At 40.5% G+C, this 27,254-nt stretch overlaps 2 protein-coding genes across 13 annotated transcripts in view; one reads left to right on the forward strand and one right to left on the reverse strand.

The window, feature by feature from the left end:
- GIGYF2 (GRB10 interacting GYF protein 2) overlaps positions 1-27,254 on the reverse strand; it is a 71,905-nt gene that overhangs the window by 16,668 nt on the left and 27,983 nt on the right. For 8 of the 12 annotated variants that reach the window (XM_085232488.1, XM_085232483.1, XM_085232477.1 and 5 more), the window contains 10 exons: positions 10,833-11,012; positions 6,611-6,828; positions 6,360-6,522; positions 6,087-6,305; positions 5,415-5,605; positions 4,630-4,789; positions 2,539-2,705; positions 2,071-2,159; positions 974-1,081; positions 338-435 (listed from right to left, as the gene is read on the reverse strand). In XM_085232488.1, the coding sequence (XP_085088614.1) occupies positions 338-435; positions 974-1,081; positions 2,071-2,159; positions 2,539-2,705; positions 4,630-4,789; positions 5,415-5,605; positions 6,087-6,305; positions 6,360-6,522; positions 6,611-6,828; positions 10,833-11,012 (1,593 nt within the window). The remainder of the gene's footprint in view (positions 1-337; positions 436-973; positions 1,082-2,070; positions 2,160-2,538; positions 2,706-4,629; positions 4,790-5,414; positions 5,606-6,086; positions 6,306-6,359; positions 6,523-6,610; positions 6,829-10,832; positions 11,013-27,254) is intronic. The other 4 variants (XM_085232485.1, XM_085232487.1, XM_085232484.1 and 1 more) reach the window with 3 other exon arrangements.
- Positions 21,397-23,285, forward strand: KCNJ13 (potassium inwardly rectifying channel subfamily J member 13). Its single transcript, XM_010716578.4, has 2 exons — positions 21,397-21,877; positions 22,590-23,285. Exons 1-2 carry the CDS (start codon positions 21,400-21,402, stop codon positions 23,210-23,212), a joined length of 1,101 nt encoding a protein of 366 aa, XP_010714880.1. The 5' UTR covers positions 21,397-21,399; the 3' UTR covers positions 23,213-23,285.

The raw sequence follows: 27,254 nt of genomic DNA on the forward strand, positions 1-27,254 counted from the left end.
TATCTTCTTGTAGAAGAAGGTTGATTCAACCAGCAAGGCCGGATTTCCTATAAATTCTACTAAAGAACTAACTGTTACAGCTCCTCCCATCAGAGGGAAACACCTTTACAACATAACAATCAATCCCTTCTAATCAGGGCTTCACATAACCCATAGGAAGAACCATCATACTCTTTGCAGCAATTAAACTGTAATGCGAAGCAGCCTGAACCAGATCCAAAATACCAATGCAGAAATAATTTCCCTTAGTGTAAAAGAGGAAGCAATCACATCAACAAAGATGCTGCCTTTTAATCTGCTTTTCCTCAGTGGCCCTGACACACATTAAGCATCTTACCTGTAGGTTGTGAAGCTGATTGAAGTTCCCATATTGAGCCAGTGTCCGGCACTGACACAGACCTTGTAACAGGTGGCATCATGTTCTGCTCTGATATTCTGTAACATCAACAGAAAAGTCAACAAGTCAGCAGGGAGAGGAGTGCTCTAAACACACACGAGATTCAGTAACTTGTAACATACCCCTTTCCTTCCACACCCTATTTAAAACAAAAATGTGATGCAGCAAGAAGTACTTTCCTGCAGAGTTCTTGCTCATCTCACTCCTGCTGTCAAGGACTACACCAGCTACTGCTACAGCTTTCTTCTGCTGTACATAGGCTAGCCTGAGGAACAGCCATCATCCAGTACTGACTGCAGAATTCAGTTAGCAAAGCCATGCTGTTATCAACAAAACAGATTTGACAAGGGTCTGATTTTAACCATGAGATTTTCCTCCTCGTTTCTAAATATATACTAAGGTAAAAGCTATATAAAGTTGCACTCCACATCTTTCAACTGTCTCATATTGACTCCAACTTTAAAGCACAGAATGTTCAAATGTGAGCAAACTGGGCTACAGACAAGATTATAATCATTGTACATGAAGTCAGAATATAAGACGAATGGAATCCAGCTCAAGTCTAGGCTAACTCACCTTATTTTCAGAGCCTGGAACTGTTGCAAGAGAATAGCAAGCTGCTGCTGCTGCTGGGATGAGAGGGCTGCCTTTTGCTGCTGAGCCAGAACCTGTGCATATTGTTGTCTACAAAAGAGAAGCAGAGAATCTCTGGTACTTGTTCACTTGCTTTTCTATTTAAGATGATGTTGTAAAAGCTGTGGACATTCTCTAGGACTAATGCCCACTGACTATCTAACATACATGCTAGTTACTTGAGAAAAAACACAGAGTGGAAGCCTCAGAGAGTATCAAAATACAAGAATACAACAACCTGGCACACAGGGACAGAATCAGACTTCTTTTCACCTTCTCCTACCTGAGCTGATTGTCAGTGTCCAACACTTTGTTTCTAGGGCATGCAGCCCTACTTTCCCTTCCCTACAAAATACAGACTACACATATTTTAATCTGGCTTTGAAGACTGCCCACCTATATGAATCAGTCTCTTCCCTAGTACCTGAAGGTACTCCCTAGTACACAGCCAGGTTTCTTGTCTTGTCAAATCATTAGCAGACAATCAGTATCTGAAAATAATAATTCTGTCAGGAGCCCTTTAACAGTAGCCCAATCACTTTCTTTTCTCCAACTTCCTACAAAACAAATTGGAATTGGCCAGAAGTGAACTGCAGCTGACTAGTTGGCAAAAAGAGATAACCTGCACTTCTCCAGCAGTTACCTTATGCTGATCTTCAAAGAAGTTGAACAGACAAAATAATATTACAGCTTTCTCCATTTCCAGTTCAAAAGATGGGAAAGCTTCTCCTGTCTCCAACACATCAAAACTGCATTACAAGGCTAGCTGGGATTCAGTTAGACCTTACTGGCTACCTATGGTAGCAGGTCCCATCGAAGTAGCTATGAAATACACAACTCCAAAAAGCATGCCTTTGGCAGCCACTCTCTGCTCTAATCCTGTATTAGGATTATGAGGCCTCTGTTATAGTAGAAGCAGGCCACTGCTGTTGGAGGTGAAGCACTACCATCCCCACTGCCCAAGGAAACAATAAAAAAGATGATTAAAAATGCAGAGCAGAGCACAGCCACTGGAAGACCGCTGGGACTGGTAGTCTTACTGTATCAGAAGGTGCTGATATTGGAGGTGCTGCATTTGGATCAGAGCCAACTCTTGCTGTCGAGTCAGACGCTCTTGGTCCAGCTCGCCCTATGGTTAGGAATTAAACATTATTCTAACATACAGCAACAGTAATATATTACAAATGCAAGCTACAGAAATGATTGGCCTGCACAGAAGAGTCAAAAAAATAGAAAAACACAAAGATCAATACTCAGAGAATAGTACAGTGAACGTGAAATATACTGCACTTCTGTGTACCACAGGACAACAGGACTAAGCCTTATGGTCAGAGTTGTAGCAAAACTGTCATACTGAAACTGCCTTATCTCAAAAAGGTATTTTAACACAGTGTTCAACTTCAGTGCTCAGAATTCCTGTATTTATAAGACAGAGTATTTGATATGTACATAATTAAATTTCCATTTGTTACAGGAATATCCGAAGATAGTAAGCATCTCATAATTACCAGATGTGGAAGTGGTGCTGGACCTGAAGTGAAGGGAACCCTGCCCCACATTTTCATGATATCACCAAGTGGCTGGAAAGTCTCATCACAAGCTCTCTTAACCAGCAGCGACATAGTGAAATACCCAGCCTGGAACCACTCTGCCATCTCCTGATTACTGAATGGACCTGGAATGGTATCAACCAACACACAAAGGGAAAAGGAGAAGGAAATTCAAGTTGAGCTTACTGGAAACAAAAGAGCACAGGTGCCTGTTAAAGTAACACATCAGAGGTTTCTGTCCTTCTCATTCACTTGTCTGGATTGACAACTTACATACATTAACACTGTAGCTTTGAGCATATCTGAATCCCTACAATGGTTATGATGCTCCTCCAAATAGATTTGAGAAGTGCATGATGGCTTCCACCGTGCAAGGGAGGGAGATGCCAGCTCTGAGACAAAAGCTGAGCAGTTCCAGTGCTGTAGAGCTCAATCCAGCTAATGAATATTCTGTCTTCTAGTGAAGCTGACCTCTTCAAGGCTCAGCATTGAGTTGACAGTTTAAATTTCCAGTCCAGATCTCAGCAGCATCTGCTATAGCTAAGATCACAAGCACGACGTCCCTCACAGTGCACAGATAATTAAGCTACCTTAAGCCAGTTTCAACCTTTCCCTTCAATTTGGAGGAATTCATACATTTTAAACAAGTCTTGCTTTTTGAATTTAGCAAATGAGCAGAAACACCTCTGATTGCAAGATAAGGCTTTTAAAGATGGTAAAGCTTTTAAAGATGGTAAAAACAATTTCTTCTTTCTGTGTTAAAAACTTACAATTCAACTTCTTTTTCTTAAGACTTCAGTCACTGCCTTCAAAGGAGTGAAACCACATACTAATTCAACACACCTGACTGGAGATGAAGCCAGTTTAAGAAAAACAGATTCTTTAGCAGAGCTAAGAACTACAAATGAGCGTTGCAAGAATATTTTCTGAAAAGCACAAATGTTTGTTAAGTCTAGCATTCTCCATATGAAGCATCTTCTGAAGATAATTCTTCCTTTCTTCCTAGAGGATATGAGGTCACAAGCAGTATCCCAAGAGAAAGTTGCATGAGCATTCAATTCTGGAGGTCATATTCAAGGAAGCACTTGATCCAACAAGAAGCTGTTAGATAACCAGTCAGCAACTGAACACCTAGCAGCAACTAACAGTTTGAAGCGGACTTAGCAAATCAAGAAAACTTGAACACTTGCAATTTTTTTTTCCTTCAGTCCTCAAAGTTTAAAGACATGTAATATGTGTAAGCAGGAGACTGGCACAGAGCCAAGTACACACCTGCAAATCCTGTATAGAGTCCACAGCTGAGGAAGCCAATGATACTCAACATTTTAAGTTACTACATAGTGAAATACAGCAAGTAAGCAACTTATCTGACTGCATTTTTGAGAGGAACTTCAGTAGCTGCTAAAGCAGAGCCCCAACACCAGAAGTACTTTCTGAAAGCAAGCATGCAAGTATCGATAGGAAGGGCTGTTCCAAACGTAAGTGATCAGGTTTTTTGCAATTAAGTGACAGGTTTTTTTAAGACAGCCACAAGCATGAAACAGTTGGTATTATAGGAACTCAACGCGCTGGCTGTAAGTACAATTAAAGCTGAGACTGTGTAGAGAACTGGTTTGGGGAAATTTTTACTCTGCTCTAGAGAAAAAAGTCTCCTTTGAGTACTCAAGGTCTTTGGGCTGAGACTGGGAAAGTGATTTCAGTGATTTTTCAAGAAGCTGTTGAATGATCACATTTTTCTGTTTCCCTTATCTGGAAACTGGAATAACTGCTGACATGGAGAAAAACTAGTTTGAGCTAACCTCAATTTAAGAAACATGGAGTAATGGCAAATTTCAGCCATAAAAAAAATATAGACCTGTACACTGAATTTGCTGATAGGGGCAGTGATGGATAGAAGGATGGATTTTTAAAATCAACTTCAGTAGCAGTAAATTCCTTCCGCCACATTTGGAAAAACAAAAGCATCAGATTTTGCTGGTGGTAAGTTTGTGATGAAGTCTTTAACAGTTCTGTGAAACAAAAGAGGAAGTGTAAAGGGCACAGACCTACCCTGAATTTCTCCTTGGGGATCTTTGTAGTACCACTTCTGCATGGCTTCATGGAACAACGGCATAGAAGAACCTTTTGCTCTGTGCTCTTGAATTTTTGCTGCTAGTCTTTCATCATCAACAGCACTGTCTTGTAGATAGGCCACCATTTTCTCTGCTTGCTGCAGAAGACATCAGAATCATCAAAAAATAGAGATGTTAGCTGTTTGCTGACTGTGCTACATATAACAAACTTATTACTTAATGCTCAAGAGTGGAACTATAGGCAACTCAAGAACCTCTGAGCTCAGTTTACCTTTTGTCAGAAACATGAACAAATATGGTGTGCATTCTTAAGTAAAGCTTAAAACTACTTACTGAGGTCCCACACTTCATGGTATGGGACCTCACTACCAACATGGCGAGGAAAAAAACAGGTATGAGAGCTATCATAAGATAGACTCTACACCTCAGTAGTCACTAAACTTCTGTAAAGTTTGCAGAACTAAAGTTTTTAAACAAACATGCTGAGCATACTACTTTGTGGTTTCTCAGTGCAAATGGTACAGTTACTTGATAGCAGACAGCAGCACTGGGATTGCAGCTTTGTAACACTTTCCTCAATTAACTACTAGCATACTCAAATTATTCTTTAAGATAACAGAGGGAAGAAATGTAGTGTCAGAACATACTGTGGACTGTAAACTTTTAGCTGCATTTTTCCTTTTATGTGCTTCAAGTATTTCTTGCATTCTACATTCCTACACTCTCCTGATCATTAACAACAAAGGAATTTGAAAATTTTACCTGCTCTAGGTGTTTGAGGCCCTCTTCATCATCCGGGTCAGTGGGAACGTTGCCCATGCCTGGAGCAGCTGTTACAGGTGTCTGAACTGTTCGTAGGGCAGGATTTGAATTGGAAACAGGAGGAGAAAGATGAGCAGGAGAAGCTGTGTCTGCAGATATCTGTGGCAAAGGTTGAGTAGCAGGAGCCAAATCTAAGGAAAAGTGTTAAGACCAGCTCAGTATCTTTAACATAAAAGAAAACAACTTATTGGAACTTACTGTAGAAAATATTCAACAGTCCAAAGATTTCACCAAATTATTTTCAGATCTTCCAGTACACAACTGCACACTGGTACTCTTTATGGCACAGGCACCCAAAACCCACAAACTTGAAGGGACAAGCAGTTTAGTTCTAATGGTGCACAGGTCAACATCTGTTCCCTGGCTACATACATTTGTCCAGACAGATCTTCTCAAGCACAACAAGGCACATGGGCAGTTCGCTCACAACTGCACTGCAATGTGAAGACCTCTATACTGCAAGCATTCAGAACTGCATTTCCACTGATCTTATTTCTATTTATAGGCCAGTTGCCAAGTTCTAGGCTGTCATCACCATAATCCAATCTTTAAAGGGGGCTTCTAAGATCACAATGGGTAATGGAAGTCTAATTAATTGACTGAGTTTATTACCTTCTCCTCTGTTGGACAATTTGGCTGGCGGTGTATTCTCTGTTCGACTTTCTTTATCTTCTGTTTTTTCTGTTCTTTCTGGGACAGACTCCTCTTTCCTTTCAAAAAGGCTTGTCTGCAGCGAGTCTTGAAGCTGGGATTTCGGTGGGCTCTCTGACCTGGTAGCCGGTGAAGATGTTTGGACTGCTTCTTCTGCTGCTTCTGTAACATTGCATGATTCTACTTAACTGAATTAACTGAAACTCTAAACTGTAGCATACAACAGATGCTTACCTGACACTATTCTATCTGTTTTCTCCCCCTCCTTCTTGGTAGTCTTTTCATGATCTTTGGCATCTTCACTGTGGCTCCCTTCAGAGTCAGATCTCTCCTCCCCTTCGTCCACAGGTCGGAAGTCCATCTCCTGTTCCTCAGGAATTGGCTCCTTCTGCACCTTCTACAGAAGTAAACAAGCACTCATAACCCGCCTGACATAACGGGACATTTGTTAAAAAACACATAAAAGGCAAAAGACAGCTTTTCACCTTTAAAGAGAGAAACGCTCCAGAAGAGTCAAACGTTCCCATTTCTTCTTCCGCATCTTCTAGGCACCACTCGGGGAGGCTGTCCCTGTCATCCTCCATGCTGCCGCTCCCGCAGCGCACCCGCCGATAGCCCCGCTCATCGTCCCGCTCCCGGAAATCAAACTCAAATCTCCGCCGCCGTTCCATGTGCTCTCGCCAGCCTGTAGAACGAGGGCCATCTAAGGTGGTGGGAAAGCAACTTTACAAGACAGATCTGAGGGCAGTAGTTTGCTTGGAAAGGATGACAGTGACAGAAATTCAGAAAACCACTACGGGGCACGATCCATCTATAAAGCAGCATTGTAAAGGACAACTGAAAGAAAAGGACCATCTTACCAATGAGGAGACTCCCGTGTATTTTTGTTTGTATATCCCCACCTTATCAACTGTGTTACGGGCATTAAAAGACCACAAAGCTAAGAAAGGTAGCTAAAACATGCCAGAGGACCAAAATGAGACAAACCAACAATACCAGACACTGATTGAATTCAGTCTCCTTCTACCAGCCATCACTGACTTAGAAACATTTCAGCTCTTATGTTCTTTTAGACAGCCAACTGCAGAAGTCACATCCTGAACAAGCCACCTTCTGCCCTCGTAGAGGCTTAGGTACATTCACAAAAACCAGACGACTGAGTTTCTTTGAAGGAACTAAGCCTCTTGAATGGTAATTTTTAGTAATTGGATTCAAATGATAATTTGTAACTGAAAGGGAAAGGCTTCCAAATTCAAGCACAGCTTTCATTTCATTTTTCATATTCAGAAGACACCTTCATTTAGCCAAATTTAACAAAATCTTTTGACTACAATAGTGCTAACCATTTAAACTGGAAAGAACCTTCAGCCAAGGAAAACAAAGTGGGAGCAGAAAGACTGTAAACGCCTTTCAAAGCTCTCCATCCAACAGAAGCTATCTTTACCAGAAAGCAAAAAATGAAACATCTCAATTGTTAGTGTTTTTAAATGGTGGTTTGTGATCGTTTGTAGAGGGAAAAAAAACTGTCACAAGATTTGTTCAATCACTGGAAATCAGTGTTTATGAAGTGATTATCAAAAAAAGCTTCTACATTAAACCTCCAAAATACCAGTGAGACACCTTTGTCTCACAAGTACAGGAGATGTAATACAACAGCCTTCTACAACTATTGTGAATTTTAACACGTTTTAATAAAGAGAACATAAAAGGCCTTCTCTGCAGCGAAGGTGTCTGTAAATTCTTCAGCCATATAGCTTTCTTGAGTTACGTCCTGGAAATAACTAATATTTTCATATGCAAAATTAAAATCCATGTTCTGAGGCAGAGCGCTTAATGTCATTAAGGAAAGAAAGAACAGTAAGCTTGCACTTATTGTCTTTGCTTTCAAATGTTCTGAGCGTTTCTTGAGCCCACTGCAGCAGCTTCCTGTTCATCAAGCACTTCCCAAAAGACATACAAGATGAAGGCTCACTGAAGATGCACTGCTGGAGTGAGCACTCCACAGAGCTCAAGTAGTTACCATTTCAAGCACTGCCTTCAGAAAAAAGAAAACCTACAGGTCCATCTTGAGAAATTCCTATCAGAAAGAGCAGCAACCAGAAAAGAAGGCTTTATATGAAATTAAGACTAAGGGCTCCTTAAAATGCTTCTTGGGAAAAAAAGACCTTAGAGCTGCTCAAGGAAAACCAAAAATCCTAGAGAAATTTGAGGCAACGGATGACATGAATTCCCTAAGGGTTACATGATAACAAAAACCCACGTACTCAAACGCTGCACTTGTTAGTTTTGAGATCAAAAGCAGTTTACATCATCTGATAAAAAAAGATTTGCCCTGAAAAAATCAAGCGTATAAATGCAAGAACTGCAACAACACAAAGGAGGGGCACTTTAGGTTGGCATCATTAAATCACTGTAAATCATTAAATAAAAACAGATTTTAAAGCTATGGTCACAAACCTCTTACAGATAGTAAATCCAGTCTAACAGCCCTCTTTCAGATCTGTGATAAGAGCAGTACCACGTTTTCCCAGAAAAACCAGCAAAGCAGCTTTTCAAGTGTGGAAAACAAGGAAAGAACAGCTCCTGTCAGACTCCTAGTCCTAGCGCATACACAGCGATAGAAAAAAAACAATTCTATAAGCTCACACTGGAAAAGCCTGGTAATACAATCCAGGCTGTTTCCATGCTGCACAAACATTCACGTTCACATCCATGTGTATTAGGCAGCAGAGACAGTTGGGCTTGTCTATCTTCATAATGTGGTTGGACTTGCTTCTCTTTACTGACAATATTCAGAAGAGTCCTCGCTTTAAATCAGGTGTAAGAAGAGAACAGTTTAAACAGCACAGACAAATAGCTTTCTTAAGTATGTCAAGGCAGTTAACTTTAGGTACAATTAAGCTACAGAATCTAAAAAAAATTAAGCATAAGGACACAACTGCATCGAAGCAGCCTTAGTCCATCCTTTTGACCCTTTGTGCCTAACAAAAAAACACTAACTACAAAGATTTAGGTCAGCCATCCTGCAGTAAACACAGCTGAAAGAGCAGAAGGAATTCAAAAGCTGGATAAACAGTGGTCTGTGCAAATCTAAGGGTTCTCTGCTTAACAAGAAAAGATGATAAACTCAGTCATGACAATCACTGCGCTCCTCTAAACTATTCTCATCCCAAAGTATGACAAAAATAATCACAGAGCACACAGTCCAGTCGGGAATATGAAGAGCCAAGTCAAAGGAAGGTCCAGCTAAGCAAATGACAATAGTTCTCCATGAAGACGTGTCTATTTCTGACAAGCTGCATGATTAGCACTACTACCTAACAGCAGGGTAAGTACAGAGAAGCCGTCTAAGCCATGCCAACTTGAATTAAACTCACTGTTTAATGCAAGGCTGCAATTGAAACTGCGTTGATGTTCCTGCAGCTGCTAAAAGGAAAACTCAAATACAGTTCCGATGGAAACTACAAGACCAGTATAATACAGCTGTCTTCTCAGTCTCCTGTCAAAACGAGCAACTTCTCTGCAGATTCTCAGAATTTCTACCACTGGCTTGTTATTATACCTCTTAAAACTTAAAATTACAAATTAATTGTCTACTATAGCAAAAATTCAAATAAGTGGTAATATTCCCTGAAGGAAGTAAGACCAATCTTCAAAACTTTCCTCAGAACATCTTCCAAAAAAAGAGTTCAAAACACAAATGAACTTCTGAACTTCAAAGTCTCTGCACCACCCTTCAAGCTAAAGCATGCAGGCGTGCACTCTCAAAATACTCCACTCCTGGATACCACGCTGCATCTGACCATCATGAGGTACTATCTTAGCTGGCTTTATGTTATCTGAACTATGTAACAAAGCAGTAGTGTCTGATGAACAATCTGACCAAACACTGGGAAAAAGAAAATTACTTCCTTCAAAATTTGCCCTTTAGCCCTGATCTAAATAGAAAGCATCTGATAGTAAATTCACCCTTGGGCCCTCTGCTTAATTTTAGTACAAACTAACATTTGTTTGAGGGCAGAGTAGTACATGGCTGTGAACAGAGTTAGGAACAGAAGTACTACTTGCATTACAGTACTGAAAGTCTTTTGGGGTGTTTGTAACAGTGATAACCTCATTGCAGGAGCAAATGTGACTTTTTAAAATGATTTAAAAAAAAAATAGAAATCAATTGTTCACCTCAGCCACGAAGGTGTCCCATGCCTCCCTTGGTTTCCCTACAAAGGTGAAACAGCAGAGGAGCCACAGGTCTCTCTTGGTTCCCCAGATGCCTTGCATAACCAGAAGAAACATTATGGGATCTTGATTCCAAAAGGAAGGTTGACTAGCAGCTGCTTTCCCAAGTAGCAGAGAAAAAGTCCAGTTCCAGACACAGCCCTGCTTTGCATTTCTCCTGCAACTCTAGCAACTCAGTGCCGGAAGTCAAGCAAACCCGCAAGAGGGACAGTAACACCAAACAGATACTTGAAATTTAGCAAGAGATGGGACACCTTGTAACTAACCACAGGATGGATTGAGCAATTTATTTTGAGATCTTTCAAGGATGCCTCTCAGCATTGCAAGCATCTTTTGAAAACCAGAATGAGATCAATAACCTGAACAGTTTAGTACGCCCTCTTCCTTTCCTCTACTTTCTCCAGGCCCCCATTTACCCGCTGCCCCTTTCCCTATAGCCATGGCTGCATTTTTCTCAGGACCTCCTCTCACCTGGGCTGTGAGGACGCCACCTCTCACCATCTCTGCGTGACCCAGCCAGTCGCCAGCCTCCATCATCATCCTCCCCATTCTGCTCCTCCCTGAAGATGCGCCAGTTCTCGCTCTCAGAGCGTATAAACTCATGCTTCCTCCCTGTTGCTGCTGTCCCACCTTCTTCAAAGTTTGGTCTCACTGCAAGAAAAACAAAACAAAAAAAACAGGTAATTAAACACACTAGAAACAGGACTCCAGTCTTCAGGCACCTAGAAACACAAGGACTGTAATCTTGTTCTCTTAGAAAGAAGAACGTATCACAAGAGGTGGTAGGAACTTAACAGAGGAATGGAAGGGAACACAGGACAGACATTTAAGAAACCCTTCCACATCCTTACGTACCTTGGAATGGAAAAACCAAACAAGGGCAAAGGTGCATGTATATGAAAATATTCAGAAGAAAAAGAATACAAGAAATTTTAACACAGATAGGAAAAACAGAAGAGAAAAAGATGACATTATGGGACAAAGTAACCTGTAAGTTAAGAAGCCAGAGTGTGCAAAGAGAAAAGATAAACCACTGTATCACAAAAAGCCTCATTTTAAAATGGAGACAAAAATGCAAATCTGATACACATTTGATATAAATCAAAGATATTTGCTACTTCCATATTAAAAAGATGAGCTATGTATTTAATCCTGTAAGATGTACAGCAAATCTTTGCAAAATACTAGGAAGGACTGAAGATGTAAAGTAGGATTAAGGACCGAATAAGAACAATGGAGTGTTAATATTACCCTTTGAAGCCATCTTCTAGAGAGTCGAGGTGAGTGTAATAGTGAGTTAGAAGCAACTATGCTCAAGCTTAAGGAACAATCTATCAGAAATTTTGGGTGGTCTTATTTCTTAACTTATACCACATTATATTTGAAATAAAACAAAGTTCTCAGGTACATAATGAAGAACAATGCTGTCACAGAAGGATTATGTATGTTTTCACAAAAAGGAGGTGTATTGTGTGCAGTAACTCAGGTCAGACATGCTGCTGTAACTGCTGACTCATTCCAACAAGGATCCACCACCACTGAAATAAGGGGCAGCACTACCTTCAGGTCTCACGGGTCGTATTCCAAAATCCAGAAATATAAGAAAGTGATAGTGCTGTAAAGCTTGTCTAACACACCTGCACACAATTGCATTGAGACTGCTCAGCTCATTTTTGTGACAATTTTAAGGACTTTGTTTAGGAAGGATTGGCAAGTTGTTTTCCCACTTTTTCGCATTCACTGAAGAAAAGCTGCATTATACACACAATGGGGAGTGCAGAGTACCCGAAATACTTCCACCCTGACAGTCACACGGCAACCCCAGAAAGATAACTCTAAAACACTTTTTCTCATTTCCATATTTAAAAATGGCCAAAGCACACTATCAGTACTGACAGGCAGTCTCAGCCATATGAAGCCTAATACAACCCAGATACACATTTACTTCATTAAGACAAGCACCTGACTAAAGGAAACACCTATGCTTGCTGCACTTTGAACAAAGTTTCTAGAATAGTATATTTTGGAAAACATTCATCCAGTAGAAAACTAGTAAATACAACAACAGAGCCAAGCCACCTGAAAGCACGAGTCCACACACTAAGACCATTGATAGTCTAACCCAGGAGAGAACTGCAATTCAGCAGACCAGCTGAGCCTCAGATCCAGAGGATAAAGAATATGGTCATTCTCTGAACTTATTCAAAAAAAAAAAAAAAAAAAAGCACAATTCACTTTTTTTTTCTTTAAATCTGCAGCACACAACAAGCTTGTTTTTTCCCCTCACAGAAAATTACCAGCAAGTGTTACTCAGTTAGCTATTTTCAGCTTAAAAAGTCTTATTAAAAAAATACATCTGTTCTCAGAAGAATTCACAGCTATTATTTGACACTCACTGAACAACCACTCATTTGAGAAGTTACAAAGGTCCTATCAATTAAGAACAGAGATGTCATTTCCTTCCATTGTTATTAAGACTCAAGACAGCTCTAACACAAGCAAGCTATCAGCTCACAGGCTCTTGCTGCTGCTTCTAGAACACGTGGGGTTTAAAAAGAAAAGAAAGCTTCATAAACAATATCATGAAGTCTCCTGTGGCAACAAATGCCTGTACCACTGTTTCAGCTAAGTATTCTACAGGCACACCCCAGGCAATTCAGGCTGTGTTGCTCACAGTGCTTACCACAGTTGGTTTTGGTCCCAAGAATGGAGCTACTGAAGTCAGGTTGTGTATTCTACACGTGCAGGAAACTGCATCCCCATTGCCTACCGCGGAATTAGTAACACAGAGCTCCAACGAGGTGACACAACTCAACGGTGTTTGCCAAGATCAAACAGAAGGGAGAGACCATCTTTCTTATAAAGTTCCACAGCATTAAAAAAAATTGTAAGAAACAAGAAGAGGCAGTGAAGGGGGCAGTTTTACTGCATCTGAGGATGGTATCACCCATGACTGAGAAAAACTTCCAAACAAACCAGTATTTCGGCATGTCACAACAGGTGCCTGACCTGATAACACAGTTCTGTGGGAGCAAAGAAAAGGCAGCGTATCTTTTTTTTTTTTTGCTACTGAAGCAGAAAAATCCAAGGACAGTAAGGCATGTTTCAGAACAGATCAGGCATGACGTGATGCTGAACATTAGGCAGATCAATCAAGAAACCAACTTTTAACAATGTCCCTGTACACGGACACTGCAGTCAGCTCCTTTCAGCTGTCATGACCAGTTCAGAGTCAGTCCTTGGCAATGCTTTAAGAAGGAAAAAATGAAAACGCAGTCTATGGTTTTGCCTTGGACTAATTGACTGGACTTCCTGAAGAGAAGGAGCAGGAAAAAAGGGCACCTCTGTTCAAGTCTGTCACAAAGCCAGCAATGGTGTTTACAGAAAACTTCAGATAGAGCCCAGTGGTATTCAGCCAAAAAAGCCTACAGCTGTGCAACACGGAGCTGAAGAGAGACTTAACTGCAAAGGGCAAGACTGGGATTCTGGGACATGGCTCCATGGCAACATGTTCACGTAGAGAACTTAACCACTGCCATCGCAAACAGTGCTGCTCTCCACACTGCCCGTCCACGTTTCCTATGACATGCTCAGCACTTGGAGAAAATGAGCACAAATGCAAGACTGACAGCAGCACCGCCTGCTTTGAACAGGGGAAAAACGTACAGGGGTCCAAGTGCCTTCATTTGTTCTCTTCTTTCTGCTGCACACTACACATTTCCACACAAAGAGGACAAAAAGAAAATCCTTCACAGCAAATGTTTTTAATGGCATTCAAATAACTTTGCCTACACAAGTAATCCTGCAGCTCATTTTACAGAAGAATAGAACAAGTAGCCTTAAGGTAACTTTTCCAAGTAAATGCTGCCTTCTCAGTGGGACAGCATTTATCTACAGAACACACACACACACACGGTGAAGTGACTCACCTACAGCCAGAGTCAGTGATGGAAACCCAAAGTTCTGGTCATATTTTCTATCTCTACATTTTCTCTCCCTTCCTAAATTCTTAATCCCAATCGCCACTCTTAAACATGCTATTAAACATCACTATATTCTTCATTAAACCTACAGCTGCCACCCAGCATGAGCGAGTCACAAAATGCAGATATACAAAAGGGTTTAATTCCGTAAGGCACACCTGGAAATCACAGTGTAGCCACTCCATCTGCTGTACAACCACATTATGTTTTCAAGTCGTTCACCCAAATCAGACTAGAAAACATGCAACTGGACACCATAAGCTTTCCACAGTGTAAAATACATTCTGTAAGAAAGCTTGCTTTAGAAAAAAAAAACCACTCATGCCACACCATTGATGAATAAAAGGCCTTCTTCAGAGGAGACTTGACTTCACTGAAGTATATATAGGGAAGAGTCGAGAGCAAGTCACATCACCTATCCCACAGGCTTACCAAAATGGCAGCACTACATTACTTGCACTGGCTCTGAAGGTCACACTTTGCCTATCACCATTGTAGGTGTTGTGCCTGAACATGTATTAAAATCGTTCCATACTAATGAAGCAAAGAATTAACATTTTGCAATTTAGTGTTGGGGGAATGTTAAAGAAGAAAATGAGGGAGGATTTTGTTCCCTAAGCATGAAAGTCTACATTAATAATTTTCCCAGCAGGCCTTCAGTAGTTTTAGTGCAAACAACCGCAGCCTTTGTTTCGCAGATCCTCTTACATATGACGTCCGATGAAAGCCCTCAGATCAGCAGCTCATGAAGCGGGAAAAAAGTGAGAAATACAACTGCAGTACAAAGTTGTCCTCGGAGTTCAGTTCAGCAGTGCAGCACGATGGTTGCTCTGCACATTCTTTCAGACTGAAGATTTTCCTCACAAGAACTCTCCCAATTTGCTTTAATTTGTTAAGCAAGAGCGAGGGAACATGCTTAGCGAAAATGTTTTCACTTACTACATGGAACCAGTTTCACTGTATCTCTAAAGACAGCAACCTACCTAGTCTGCACTGCTTCATTCCCAGGCTTTGGCAAAATCCTGTTACTAATTTCACGTTTTCACAAAGGAGGAATATGGAGAAACAGCCAGCAGATTTACATCTTCTGATTAGAATTAAGCTACAGCTGAGCAGGGACCATCGGCTACACTGCCAGCTGCAGCCCACACTTCCTTAACAGAGCCACTCTGAAGGCTGGGACCTAATGAGGAGAAGCAGCAGCAGCACTGGAGAAGCAGCAAGACGACAAGATTCCCCTTCCTACCTCAACAAACAGTAGTTACACTTGTTAGGAAGAAAGCATCAGAGAACCACTTGTTTCTCAGCAGCAATCTCAGAGCTTTTTACATTTTTTCCAGAGGAATTTTGGCCTTTTGAACTTGCAAGTAAAACTTTAAGTAAGATTAAACGAATCTAAATAAGAACCTTGGTGGCAGAGGGGAGGGGAAAACGCACCCCTTCCACAACTAGGCATTTGAGGATCGCTCCTTGCCTGCTAAGGGTTTGTGTTGGGTAAAGGAAAATGCTCCTAACAAACCAGCATTCTTTTCCACATGATCAGAGCTAACCAGCCCCCCTGCAGGCAAAGTGACCAATCGAATCAGCTTCAGATGAAAACCAGCCCCCCTACACTATAAACACAGGAACGAGACATACAAACCCATTTTTTTTTTTTTTTTTAATTCTTATTTTTTTGAAAAGGAGATCTCTACCAATCACTTGTGGGAAGTTCCCTGCCAGTGAGGGACCAATACACAAGTGGTCCCTTCTCTAGAGCCCAGGCACACTCCTTCTCCCGCATACAAGCAAATCCTTCAACGACTGGTAAGTACCCTAAACAATTTCTCTTATTGTATGTTTAGCAATTATTCTGTCATTCTGTAATGAAAGAAAATGAAGTTGTTTCTCGGGGCACAAAGCTTTATTTCTAAGGCTCACCAAATTCAGTATCACCTTAAACAAAAGCTTCTGATTGCCTCTGCTGAAGAAGAAAAAGCTCTCAAATGACCTCAATCACAACAGCACACTGCACAAAACCAAAGCCATCGTGCAATGTTCTTGCAGAAAGCTTTCAAGATCAACACTTTGGGAAAGACTCTGCAATGCTCTGCAAACAAGGAAGCATCACAATTCTACCAGTCTATAGCCAGGTGTTACATGCACAATACCAGGAGAAAGCCTTCCTCACCTCTTGTTTCATCAATCCACTCAGCATTTCACTCCAGTTCTACCAAAAATGCAAGAAACTAGCTCTACCTGTTCAGACCCGTTCTTAACATTGGTAATTTATTGTCATGTCTTCAATCGCTTTTAATCAATGCATTCTGATCTATTGCTTACGGACACACTGCTGTGAGCTAGCACTACTGACTTAAGAACCCATTAATGAACACCAAGTGTCAACTGCCACATCCTAGAAAGCTATCAGTCATTCCAGACAAGCTTTTGGGAAATTTGTATCACATAAAGCAGGAGTGCTCCTCAAAAACACCAAGGTCTTCAAGAATCAAATCTCTAAAAAGTCATTCTTCTGTGCTGTAATACTCTATCCCATTTCACCTTTTTCTTTTTTCTTCCCTTCTCTGAAGTCCACTCTGTAATAAACAGTCACTGAAGGTCAAAAGTAAAGCTTTGGTATCCTATGTTTTGGGCTATTCGCTGTGAAAATTATGACTTGGGCTCAGAAGTAGTTTTCATCTTCACAGTATTTCTTTATATTTGTATCAAGCCTTGAAAACTTGTTACCTTAATTCTGCAGACTGCTTGGAGAAAAAGTTGTTGCCAACTTCTACTCTGTTCATCTAAATGAAGAATTACCTACAAAATCTAAAGGACAAACACGCTCAAAATTCTAACTATCCTACTCACAGCTGTAGCATAAGCTTTCAACTAGAGCAGTTACAGTACTGACTGAATTACCCACATTTCTAAGACCAGCCCCAGTGCAGATTATACGATCCAGAGAAGTCATCAACTCTGGAAAAAAGTTTGCTTCCTAAGGTTAATATCAAAGCATCAAGGATTATCACCCCATGGAAAAACAGCAATATTGAGATTTTAATAGCATAAAAAGTGACTTAAAAAAAAAAGATAAAAAAGATAAATCAGAAAAAAAGGTAGTCTGAATGACCACTGCTTACAGCACCAATACATTTAATTCTGAAATATGAAATTATCTGAAGCCAGGTTCAGTAAAAAGGGAGCATGACCCATCACCTGGGTTCTAATTAATCCTCAAGTTCTGCTACAGCTGTAAGCAGTGTTCGCAGTACTCTCAGGAAATAGCAAGTCCTCTTTGACTGCCTCACTGTTGCAATGAAGTGGCATGCTACAAACCACCTCAAATCCCTTCTAAGATCAACTGGAACAAATTTTAAGAGTGGAAGTTGGGCAGTTATGGCAGCATTGCAACATCCCTGGGACAAAGCTCCACAAAACAGCATTCAGGCTTCTAGAGGGGTTGCAGCTGCATTAACTTTTCAAACCAAAAGCTTGAGTGTCATTTGCAGTGCCTTCAACTGGGAAGACAAACAAAAACACAAAGACTGCAAGTAAGTCCCCATGGATTAAAGGATGCCTTAAAGATGGAGGAAAGCACCACGGTGGTGCAAAGCACAATGCTACTTCAAAGAGCTGTCACAACAAAGCAAACATCTCAGTAACAAAGCAAAGTGTGGGAGGGTAGGTGTGTTGGATCATGAATTTCAGAAATGCAAGCAGTATTCTAGAACTGTAAGCTCAAGTTTTTATTAGCAAGTTGGGTCAGTTTAGAACCTGTCCAACCACTAATAAAAGTTAAACTGCAGTACTCACCCTACCTTGGCTTGTCTTACAAGATTGTAAGAAAGAAAGAAGTCAGAATGAGGGACAAAGATAGTAAAGTAAGAGGTTTAAAGAAAACTAAGAGAATCAAATCCAGAGTTGGTGATAACCACTGAATTTTCAACAGACTGGAAACAGGAAGGATTAGAAACAGTGAATGGAAATTAAAGATTGGCCAGCAAAGCAAAGAGAGGCTTAAAAAAAAATCTTAGCTGACAGCTCCTGTCTTTCTAGTCAGGGGTTTTCAGCTGGCAGAAGAAACACCCCAAAGCTACATTTTCACAGGCCAACAACCAGGAAAAACAAAACCAAACAAGAAGCATATCATAAAGGTTAAAAGATGACATTAGAGAAACCTGGTCTAGGAACCATATCCATTCAGCGCTGGAGACCTGTTATCCAAAAAAAGTCAAAGTTGCACATCTTCTTTAAAACTTACTCTGAAACTAGGATTGATGTGGGGATCTCAAGGACCACATTGCACAGGATCAGACTAGGTGGTCTAAAATGTACTTTACCATTTTATTAATTTATTACTAAGAGGGAGATTAAATTTAAATTTTTGACTACAGTAGGCAAGGAAAGAAGCATACAGAAGACAATTATCTTCAAATTTGAAGTCACGCTTACTCAAGTTGACTCTGCTTTCGAGCAATTCAGTAGCCTGATCCTCTAGCCTGAGCAAATTATTTCCCACCAGACAGTTAACTTTTTCACCTTTTATACTAAAACAACTGCACTGCTCTTAAAGCTTATTTGCAGTTTCTTTGCCATTGTTCCCTGCCCAGGAAGTTTAGACTTCTGGCCAAAGCTTCCAATGCTACTGTTGCCACCTACTCAGCTAGGTAATGTTTTGAAACAGCGCTAGACAAGAAAGATCAGAAGCCTCTATCAAATGAAATCAGAGCAGTTACCTGGTGAACCACACAGGTAATTTCCCTGCTGGGAGTCTCAAGGAACACCAAGAAAGGACCATTATGAAACAAACTGCTGGGGGTTAACAGAGGTTCTCTTTGCCAAGTACCCTTGAGATGTCTGTAATTCTTCTTCCACAGAATACATTTTAAACAACCTGATGATGAAGACTGACTGGATTTTTTCAGTGCTTTGCCTGAACATTAAGTGATTAACCACCACCTTAGACAGTTCCTTATCCGGGAAATTGAGACCCTACTACACTGACAGCATTCTGCTCTGGGTGGTCAGCTGCTTAACAGATGCAATGAAGGTCTGAAACAGAGACAAAAAACATACAAACTATTTTTTCCTTATTGTACTTATTAACACTAATGAAGAGAGGATTCACATTTTCTCAGCAAGTTTTTCAGGCTCAAATAACTTTGAGACTGTAAAGCAGATGCTGCCCTCCAATAAACCGTAAGAATTTACAGGAACATTTTTTTCCTTCAAGAATGCATGAGGTTACACCTAGAGACATGTTGTTCTGTAGGTGTTCTCTGTTCAAACAATCACAGAATTGCAGAGGTCAGAAGGAACTTCAGCCACATCTGGAGTACTGCATCCAATTCTGGGTTCCCCAGTTCAAGACAGACAGGGAATTCCTAGGGAGTCCAGCGGATCCCCACAAAGAAGATTAGCAGCCTGGAGTATCTCCCTCACGAGGAAAGGCTGAGAGATCTGGGGCTGTCCGGTCTGAAGAAGAGAAAACTGAGAGGGCATCTTATCAAGGCTTGTAAATATCTAATGGGCAGAGTCAACTGGATGAGGTTAGGCTCTTCTAAGCCAGAACTACTTCAGTGTGAGGGTAACAGCACTGGCACAAGCTGCCCAGTGAGGTGGTAAAGTCTCCTTCTCTGAAGATAAGGAAAGCCCAACTGGATGCTTTCCAGTGTGACCTACCGTAGGGAACCTGCTTTAGCAGAGGGTGTGGACTCCTGAAGTCCCTTCCAACCCCTACAACTACGTGATTATCAAGAACAAGTATACAGACATGAAAACTACTGGTTTACAGGATCAGGAATCACACGACTGGGTTTTTTTTCATTTAAAATTTCATCGATTCGTTCTGAATTTTATGATCATTAGATCCAGTGTGTTTCAACATAAAACTATGATGACTTTCTTTGTCACAGATGGAATCCAGTTCCTTTAACTTGAACATACACTTGTTTTACATGCTGAGATATTCAGAAAAAGGGGAAAAATTGATGAGAAACTGACAAAACTGATGAAACATATCATGTATAATTATGGAGTGCAGAATTTATGTATATCTGGAAAATCCTCCTCCTATTACATCCTTCACAGCTATTTGTAAACAGATCATACCCACTATTTTAAATTATGTTACATTAATTGTTCCAGGTGAACTTTAAATATTCAATATTTATCAAGTTTAGGATTTGGGTGGTCAGCATCTTCTGAAAGCCACTCAGCATTCCTGATGAGTTCATTAAGTTTTGATGTTAGAAGTCTGACAAATATCCATTTTGTTTCCTACACCCACAATTCTACCCTCATCCCCTGATTTCCACACACTTGCTGTCCTATTTTCTTATTTGGTCATGAATAAAAGCACATTGCTCAGGCAGACCAAACTACAAGTTACGTACCATCGGCTATTTCAAGTGTTGCTTTCCTGCCCTCTTTCTATCCTACGCTTACACGAGTGAACTCAGATTCAGAAACAGCTATGCCCCAAGTACTCTAACTAGCTAGACAGAGTAGGTACAGACAGCAGTCATTTCCTGAGCAAGGAAAGCCTGGAAGGACATCTACTTTGGTAGAAATGACTACAGCACCCCCCTAAAATGCATAATCATGTACAAAAATAGCATGTAGTAATATTGATAACAGTATTCATAATAGTATACGTAAAGTATTATACTCTGCTTTAGTTACAAAAATTAGACTAACAGTTACTAAACTAAACTGATACAAGACAATTATTTTTCAGAAACACTGTGCCAACCCCCCCCCCCCCCCCCACCAAAACCTTAAAGCATGTGATAAATATAAATTCACTAAAGTACAAGTTACATACAATGACTAAGCAAGGAAAATGTGAAAAATAGTTACATTTTTAAACTTAATCTATTTTAGCTAAGTATTACCACAAATTCCACCCCAGGCTCCTGACTTAATCTTCTCTGGATTGCAATGTATAAGCCCTCCTTTGTTGGCTGCAGTATTTCAACCCCTGCTGATATGTCAAAAACTGTGAACATTAGGCAAAACACAAATACGCCGCACTGCATCAGACTATTTTCCTCTTTTGTCTTTTCCAGAACATGAGAACAGATACGATAGAGAGCAATAACACCAAATCCAGCGCTCCCCTCCTAACCCAAAGATACCTGAGAATGGTCACAAAGGATGGACACAGCACGTTCCAGATGGATGGTGCACAAGGACAAGGTCTGGCGTACCTCCGAGATGCCTGGGGAATACTAATGGACATGCGCTGGAGATGGATGATGCTTGTGTTTTCTGCTTCTTTTGTCATTCACTGGCTAGTTTTTGCAGTGCTTTGGTACGTGCTGGCTGAGATGAATGGGGACCTGGAGCTGGACCACGATTCTCCACCTGACAACCACACTATTTGCGTCAAGTACATCACCAGTTTTACAGCTGCATTCTCCTTCTCTCTGGAGACACAGCTCACCATTGGTTATGGTACTATGTTCCCAAGTGGGGACTGCCCCAGTGCTATTGCCCTGCTTGCCATACAGATGGTCCTTGGGCTCATGCTGGAAGCCTTCATCACAGGTAATCTCTCACATTTACACCTGATATGATATAAATCTTGAGATACAACAGATCAGAAATAAGTACAGATCATGCTAATATCTGAGAGAAAGATAAGTTCAGTTACTAAAGGGATGACAAGATCTCAGCTATGTGATAATAAATTAATATTAGGCAGCATCAAGATTTGTATTAGAAAGTACCACTACTCATTGGTTGATACTTGTGATAGTACCCCACTTACCACTCCCCAACACTTAATTATTATATTATGATCTATTTCTCAATGGAAAGAATCTTTTCAGTGGGATTAATATTTCTAAAGCCAACTTAACAGTTGTACAGGTGGAGATTTTTATTTATCTTTAAGTCAGTATTTATGTATTCCTAGTACTTCACATAATGGAAATTTCTAGGATGTTGCAGATTTATTATTCAGACATTTTAAGTTTCTTAAAGCGCTTCTCAGGTTTAAGGTATGTCAACAGACTTTAAATATTCTATTTACTGTATAGTATGCAATAAATGTCTCAAGCAGTAGCCTATCAAGATTACATACTATTGCTAACTACAGTAGATGGGTGCACTAAGTGGGCAGCTTCGCAGTTTTCAGAAGGACCTTGTACACTTAGGGCAGTTTCTATTCCTTTGGACTGCTTTACGTAGCTCACAGGCTGCAGGGAAACAACCCAGGCACAATCCTCACTTTCATTACCTTCTTTCCACGACACAGGTGCTTTTGTGGCAAAGATCGCCCGACCAAAGAACCGGGCATTCTCCATCCGCTTCACTCGCTGTGCCATAGTGACACACACAGAGGGGAAGCCATACCTTATGTTTCAGGTGGCTAACACACGCTCCAGCCCGCTCACCAGCGTCCAGATTTCTGCTATTCTTTACCAAGAACAGGAGAATGGTCAGCTGCACCAGACCAGTATTGACTTCCACCTAGACAGCATTACTTTGGATGAGTGCCCTTTTTTCACCTTCCCTCTGACCTACTACCACTCCATCACCCCATCCAGCCCACTGGCTGCTCTCCTCCAAAGAGAGGCTGCTCGCCACTTTGAGCTGGTCGTCTTTCTGTCAGCGGTGCAGGAAGGGACAGGAGAAATGTGTCAGAGGAGGACGTCCTATCTCCCCTCAGAGATCATGCTGTACCACCGTTTTGCCCCTGTGCTAGCCCGCAGTGCCAAAGGGGAATATCAGATCAAGATGGAGAATTTTGACAAGACAATTCCTGAGCTCCCAGCTGCAGCTGATTCAATGAATCCAAGGAGGACTGCCAAGGAGATCCGCATCAACGGACAGCATGTCGACAGCTTCCAGCTCTCTGAGGCTGGCCTCACAGAATAGACGGAACAGACTTTGGACTTTGTGCCTTTTTTTTTTTTAATTATTATTATACTAAACTCTGAGGTCACATCAACAACCTTCCTTCCTTGCCTGCCCTGCAATCTTCTAATAATCTCTCCCGTTTTCCACCTTCTGATTACAACACAATATGCAAAGCAAAGAGAACTGGCATGCCCATGTAAGCTTGGGAGAGGCTGGATCGACCTCCGAGGACAAAGGCAGGTACAAGGTTCACAGTACTGCTTCTGGGAAATTAGAAGAACCAGCTGAAGTCACTAGATTATGATTAAAGTTGCATGACTCTGAAAGGAGAGACTTCCAAAGCTGACCAAAATCCTAACTAACCAGCTTGTGACAAATTGGACAGCAAAAATATAAGAAAAATCTCACAAAACCAATATGCAGTCATTCAGTCAATACATCAGTCCCTGGATAAGCAATTCAGTTGATTCAAGACCCGGATTTTTCTGTTATTTTCATTCTTTGTGAGATACTTGGTTATATCTGATTTCAGAGGGATGAACTTACTCTTAGGAATTATTGCCAACCTCTCACAGCAGTGAGAAGTACCCCTGCTGTGCTTGTTTATTAAGCAGAATTGTAAATACTATCTGTAGTTTCTTGTTCCATCAGATATGAGGAGAACTCATCTCCTTGTTGGTCTATGAAGACATTATCAAGAAATCTTGATGGATATGGCAAATGCTGACTGGAAATTTTTTTCATATTTGGAAACACCAAATAAATTATTTAGCAGTGGAAACCAGCCCATCCTAAATGAATGAATGTGCTTTTTTTTACAAGGACAGCATGTTCCATGCGGCCTCAGCTTTGTGTGCTTCTCAAGTACGTCTGACCCTGGAGGATGCACTGCATCCACATGAGAAAAGTAGAACTGCATCCATTTGTATTTTATGCTTTTTAACATCAATATTTGCCTTTACATACAGCACAAAAGTATTTACAAGGACACCTGAATCAATTTTAAAATAAAAAAATTAAGCTACATGGGACCTTTGTATTTAAGTGCCTCATAAGTCTATTGCAATTAAGACTTAAAACTGAAGCTCCTAAATAATTTAAAAAGCCAGAGAATAAATAGAACAAAGGATAATTATTTACAAGCTCTTAACAAAAGCAATGTCTATTACGTGTTCACACTTGAAAAGTCAAGTATCAAAAGAAAGAGTTAATTTCTCAAAAGTAAGAGACTTTTCCCACAAACGAAGATGGTCTAACTTTCATTTACAGAAGCATAATACTCTACAAAACATGCTTCCTCTTATCTTCAGCAGTCAGCAGCAGGAACAAAGGGATGAGATACCATTAATTGAATTCTTCTTGAGCCTCAAATTCAAACTGTGTTCGCAACCAGAAAGAGCTGAGCCATTTAGCTTGTTTCCAACTTGTTTAAGCACTGTCTGTCTACATTACAGATCCTAACTGGATTTGGTTTTGCTATAGATTTTCTCAAAGTCTTTCATGAAACTTAATTTTATGTAAAAGCATTAATGAATACAGGGGAGCTTGCAGAGCAATACGCTACCAAATTACACAGCCTTCACCCTGCTTTTCTCAGTTGTTGACCCATACGCAGTTTAGAGATCCCTCATCAATCTTCCTATCAGTACCAATAATTTGCCATTATTTCCTCCTACAATGTTATTTGACACCTTTCTCCCAATGTAATGCAGTGAGACAAGTCTGACAAACTAAGAACCAATGCAAGAGCAACAGAATGGATTTGTGTCAAGTCAGAAACAACCAAGAGCAGCACTGTATGAGGCACTGCGTTTTCTCTCTCTTACATACTCCAATCTCAGACAAATCACTGTAAGATTCATATGCATAATTTCAACAGGGTGGCACTATAATCACATGTTTTAGAGCCCAGGCTATAAAAAGCTATTTCTGTTTTCAATAAACATCTAATCAAAGCGTTGGTTGCTTAGTCCAATTTCTAAATTGACTTGAGACTTGAAAGCTGTCCCTTTTTTAAAACCATTTCCTATTCATAGATGTGGTAGAGCAGCAAGTATAAAGGAAGAGTATCTTTAGCATAACCTAGATGCTATCTTCAAATGCTACATTTCTGAATACACAGCTGGAGAATACTGCTGAAGCAAATGAGACGTGCAAACAACTGTGTAGTTATCTATCTCAGAACAGTGCAGAACAAAAGGTAGGCAGAACATCCATACTACTTTCACTGTTCTGCAGAACTGGTGAACCATGGAGTCTCAGGAAGCACTGGAAACAGGCCACGGTGCAAACCAGAAGCCCAGAAAAAATTGCTCATAAGCAAGGATGCAAAGCTGCATTCTAAGCTTTCAGTAACTGCAAGAGCAAATCTGTGATGAACCTTCTTTGGATATACCTACCTATAGTAGTGAGCTAGGGAAGAAAAACAAGCCAGGAAAAATGAAAAATTCAGCACCCTTGTTATATTCACAGGAGCAGCCTTTTTACATTCTAGTCTTCTTAACTTAATCAATAAATACACAACTAAATCAGGTTTCACAACTGACTTTCTAAATGTCTTGTTTAATCTAGAATCATTTCTTACCAATGTGTAATTGCTGGTAACTACTCAAATCTCTGAGGCTACTAAGCTGGCATTACTCAAGTGGCTGCACAGAAAATTAAGCAGCTTTCGTGCAACTCCAAGACAGCTGTGATCTAGAAAACAACTTGCTCATTTTCTTTGCTAATAGCCTCAGCCTTCCAGAAGCAATTTGCTGTCTCAATGAGGTCTGTCAAAACTTAGACAGTTTGCAAGAGAAACTCACAAATACTTTGTGCATCTTAATTTGCAAACTGAAACAGTCTGCACTGAGCATCAGCTAAAAGAGAACTTGCAAACTTATGAGTGCAAAACCCCTTTAAAGAATAGTATATTCTTCAATATTGAGCAGCATTTCTCTCCTGAATTCTCCCCTTTTTATCTCATGATGTTTAATTGAAAGGTTCTTGCCTTATCACTCATTATGAATGCTCAGAAAAGCTTCCTCTCACCCTTTGAGTTTGCAATGTGATCATCCTGAACAAACAAAACAAAAAAGTTGACAACTCAATAAACTACGTAATTGGAGGCTGATTTAAAGCCCTACCCAAAAGCAATGGAAAACTGAAGCACTGTAAAATTAAAGAATAAAATCCTAAACTTGAAGTTTTAAGCAGAACAACAGAAACCAACAGATATCTGCTAGAGCTCATCAGCCTACGTGCGTTCAGTTCACTCCATCTTCCTGCTTTCACTACTATGATATCCTAGTGCCTGGTGATAACAAGGGACATCTTTTGGTACGTCTGTATCCTTACTTGATGCTTTAAGTATCTTATCATTCAAAAGCATGTACACAGCATTAACTACTTGTTTATTAATCAAGGCTTGAATCAAAACATATCAGTACCTTCCGTGCCTTCCACCTTACCTCTCTGAAGGTGGAGAGGAAAGAAATGGTCTTCCCACTTACAGGGCCACTAATCTCAAATAGAGCAATAACAAACATAAATGGCTAATTATTTTACATTAAGACATGACAAAGATTCTACGTCTCTTGTCTCTATTATATTGTGTTACAGAGGTTTTGTCCAATAAGATTAAACTAGAAAAGTAATACAACAAGAGACTTAGAGGAGGAACAACCAAGTATAATGTGAATAACTGGCAATAAAGGACCTCATCCCCTATAATGAACCAGGACTTTAAGAAAGCACAAAGGGATACCACCTTTCCAGAAATTCATTCCCAGAAGATGCACTCTGAAGTCCTGATGACTGACAGTTATTACCAACCAGACATGCTGCAGTAGGTGCAGCATTAACACCATGTTCAGGTCCAAGCCAGCTTCTGTAAGAACATCTTGCACAAATTAAGTTCAAGTTCTGTGCATCTCATCCAAAAGTGACTGGCAATATTCTCATCAATCTTAATCAGAAATGTGGCACAACATTCAGTCAGGTTCTTGTAGTGCTTTATTTTCTCAGAGGACAGGAAGGGGCTAAACAAATAACCAATGATGGTAGATACTGCTCTTGC

This window comes from Meleagris gallopavo, chromosome 11 (assembly GCF_905368555.1).
Source record: "Meleagris gallopavo chromosome 11, MGAL_WU_HG_1.1, whole genome shotgun sequence".
NCBI lineage: Eukaryota > Metazoa > Chordata > Aves > Galliformes > Phasianidae > Meleagris > Meleagris gallopavo.

Excerpts from the sequence above, each read along its gene's own strand:
- KCNJ13 (XM_010716578.4), top strand. The coding sequence starts at position 21,400 with ATGAGAACAGATACGATAGAGAGCAATAACACCAAATCCAGCGCTCCC. Across the intron at positions 21,878-22,589 it reads GCTGGAAGCCTTCATCACAG|GTGCTTTTGTGGCAAAGATC; the intron begins GTAATCTCTCAC and ends TCCACGACACAG.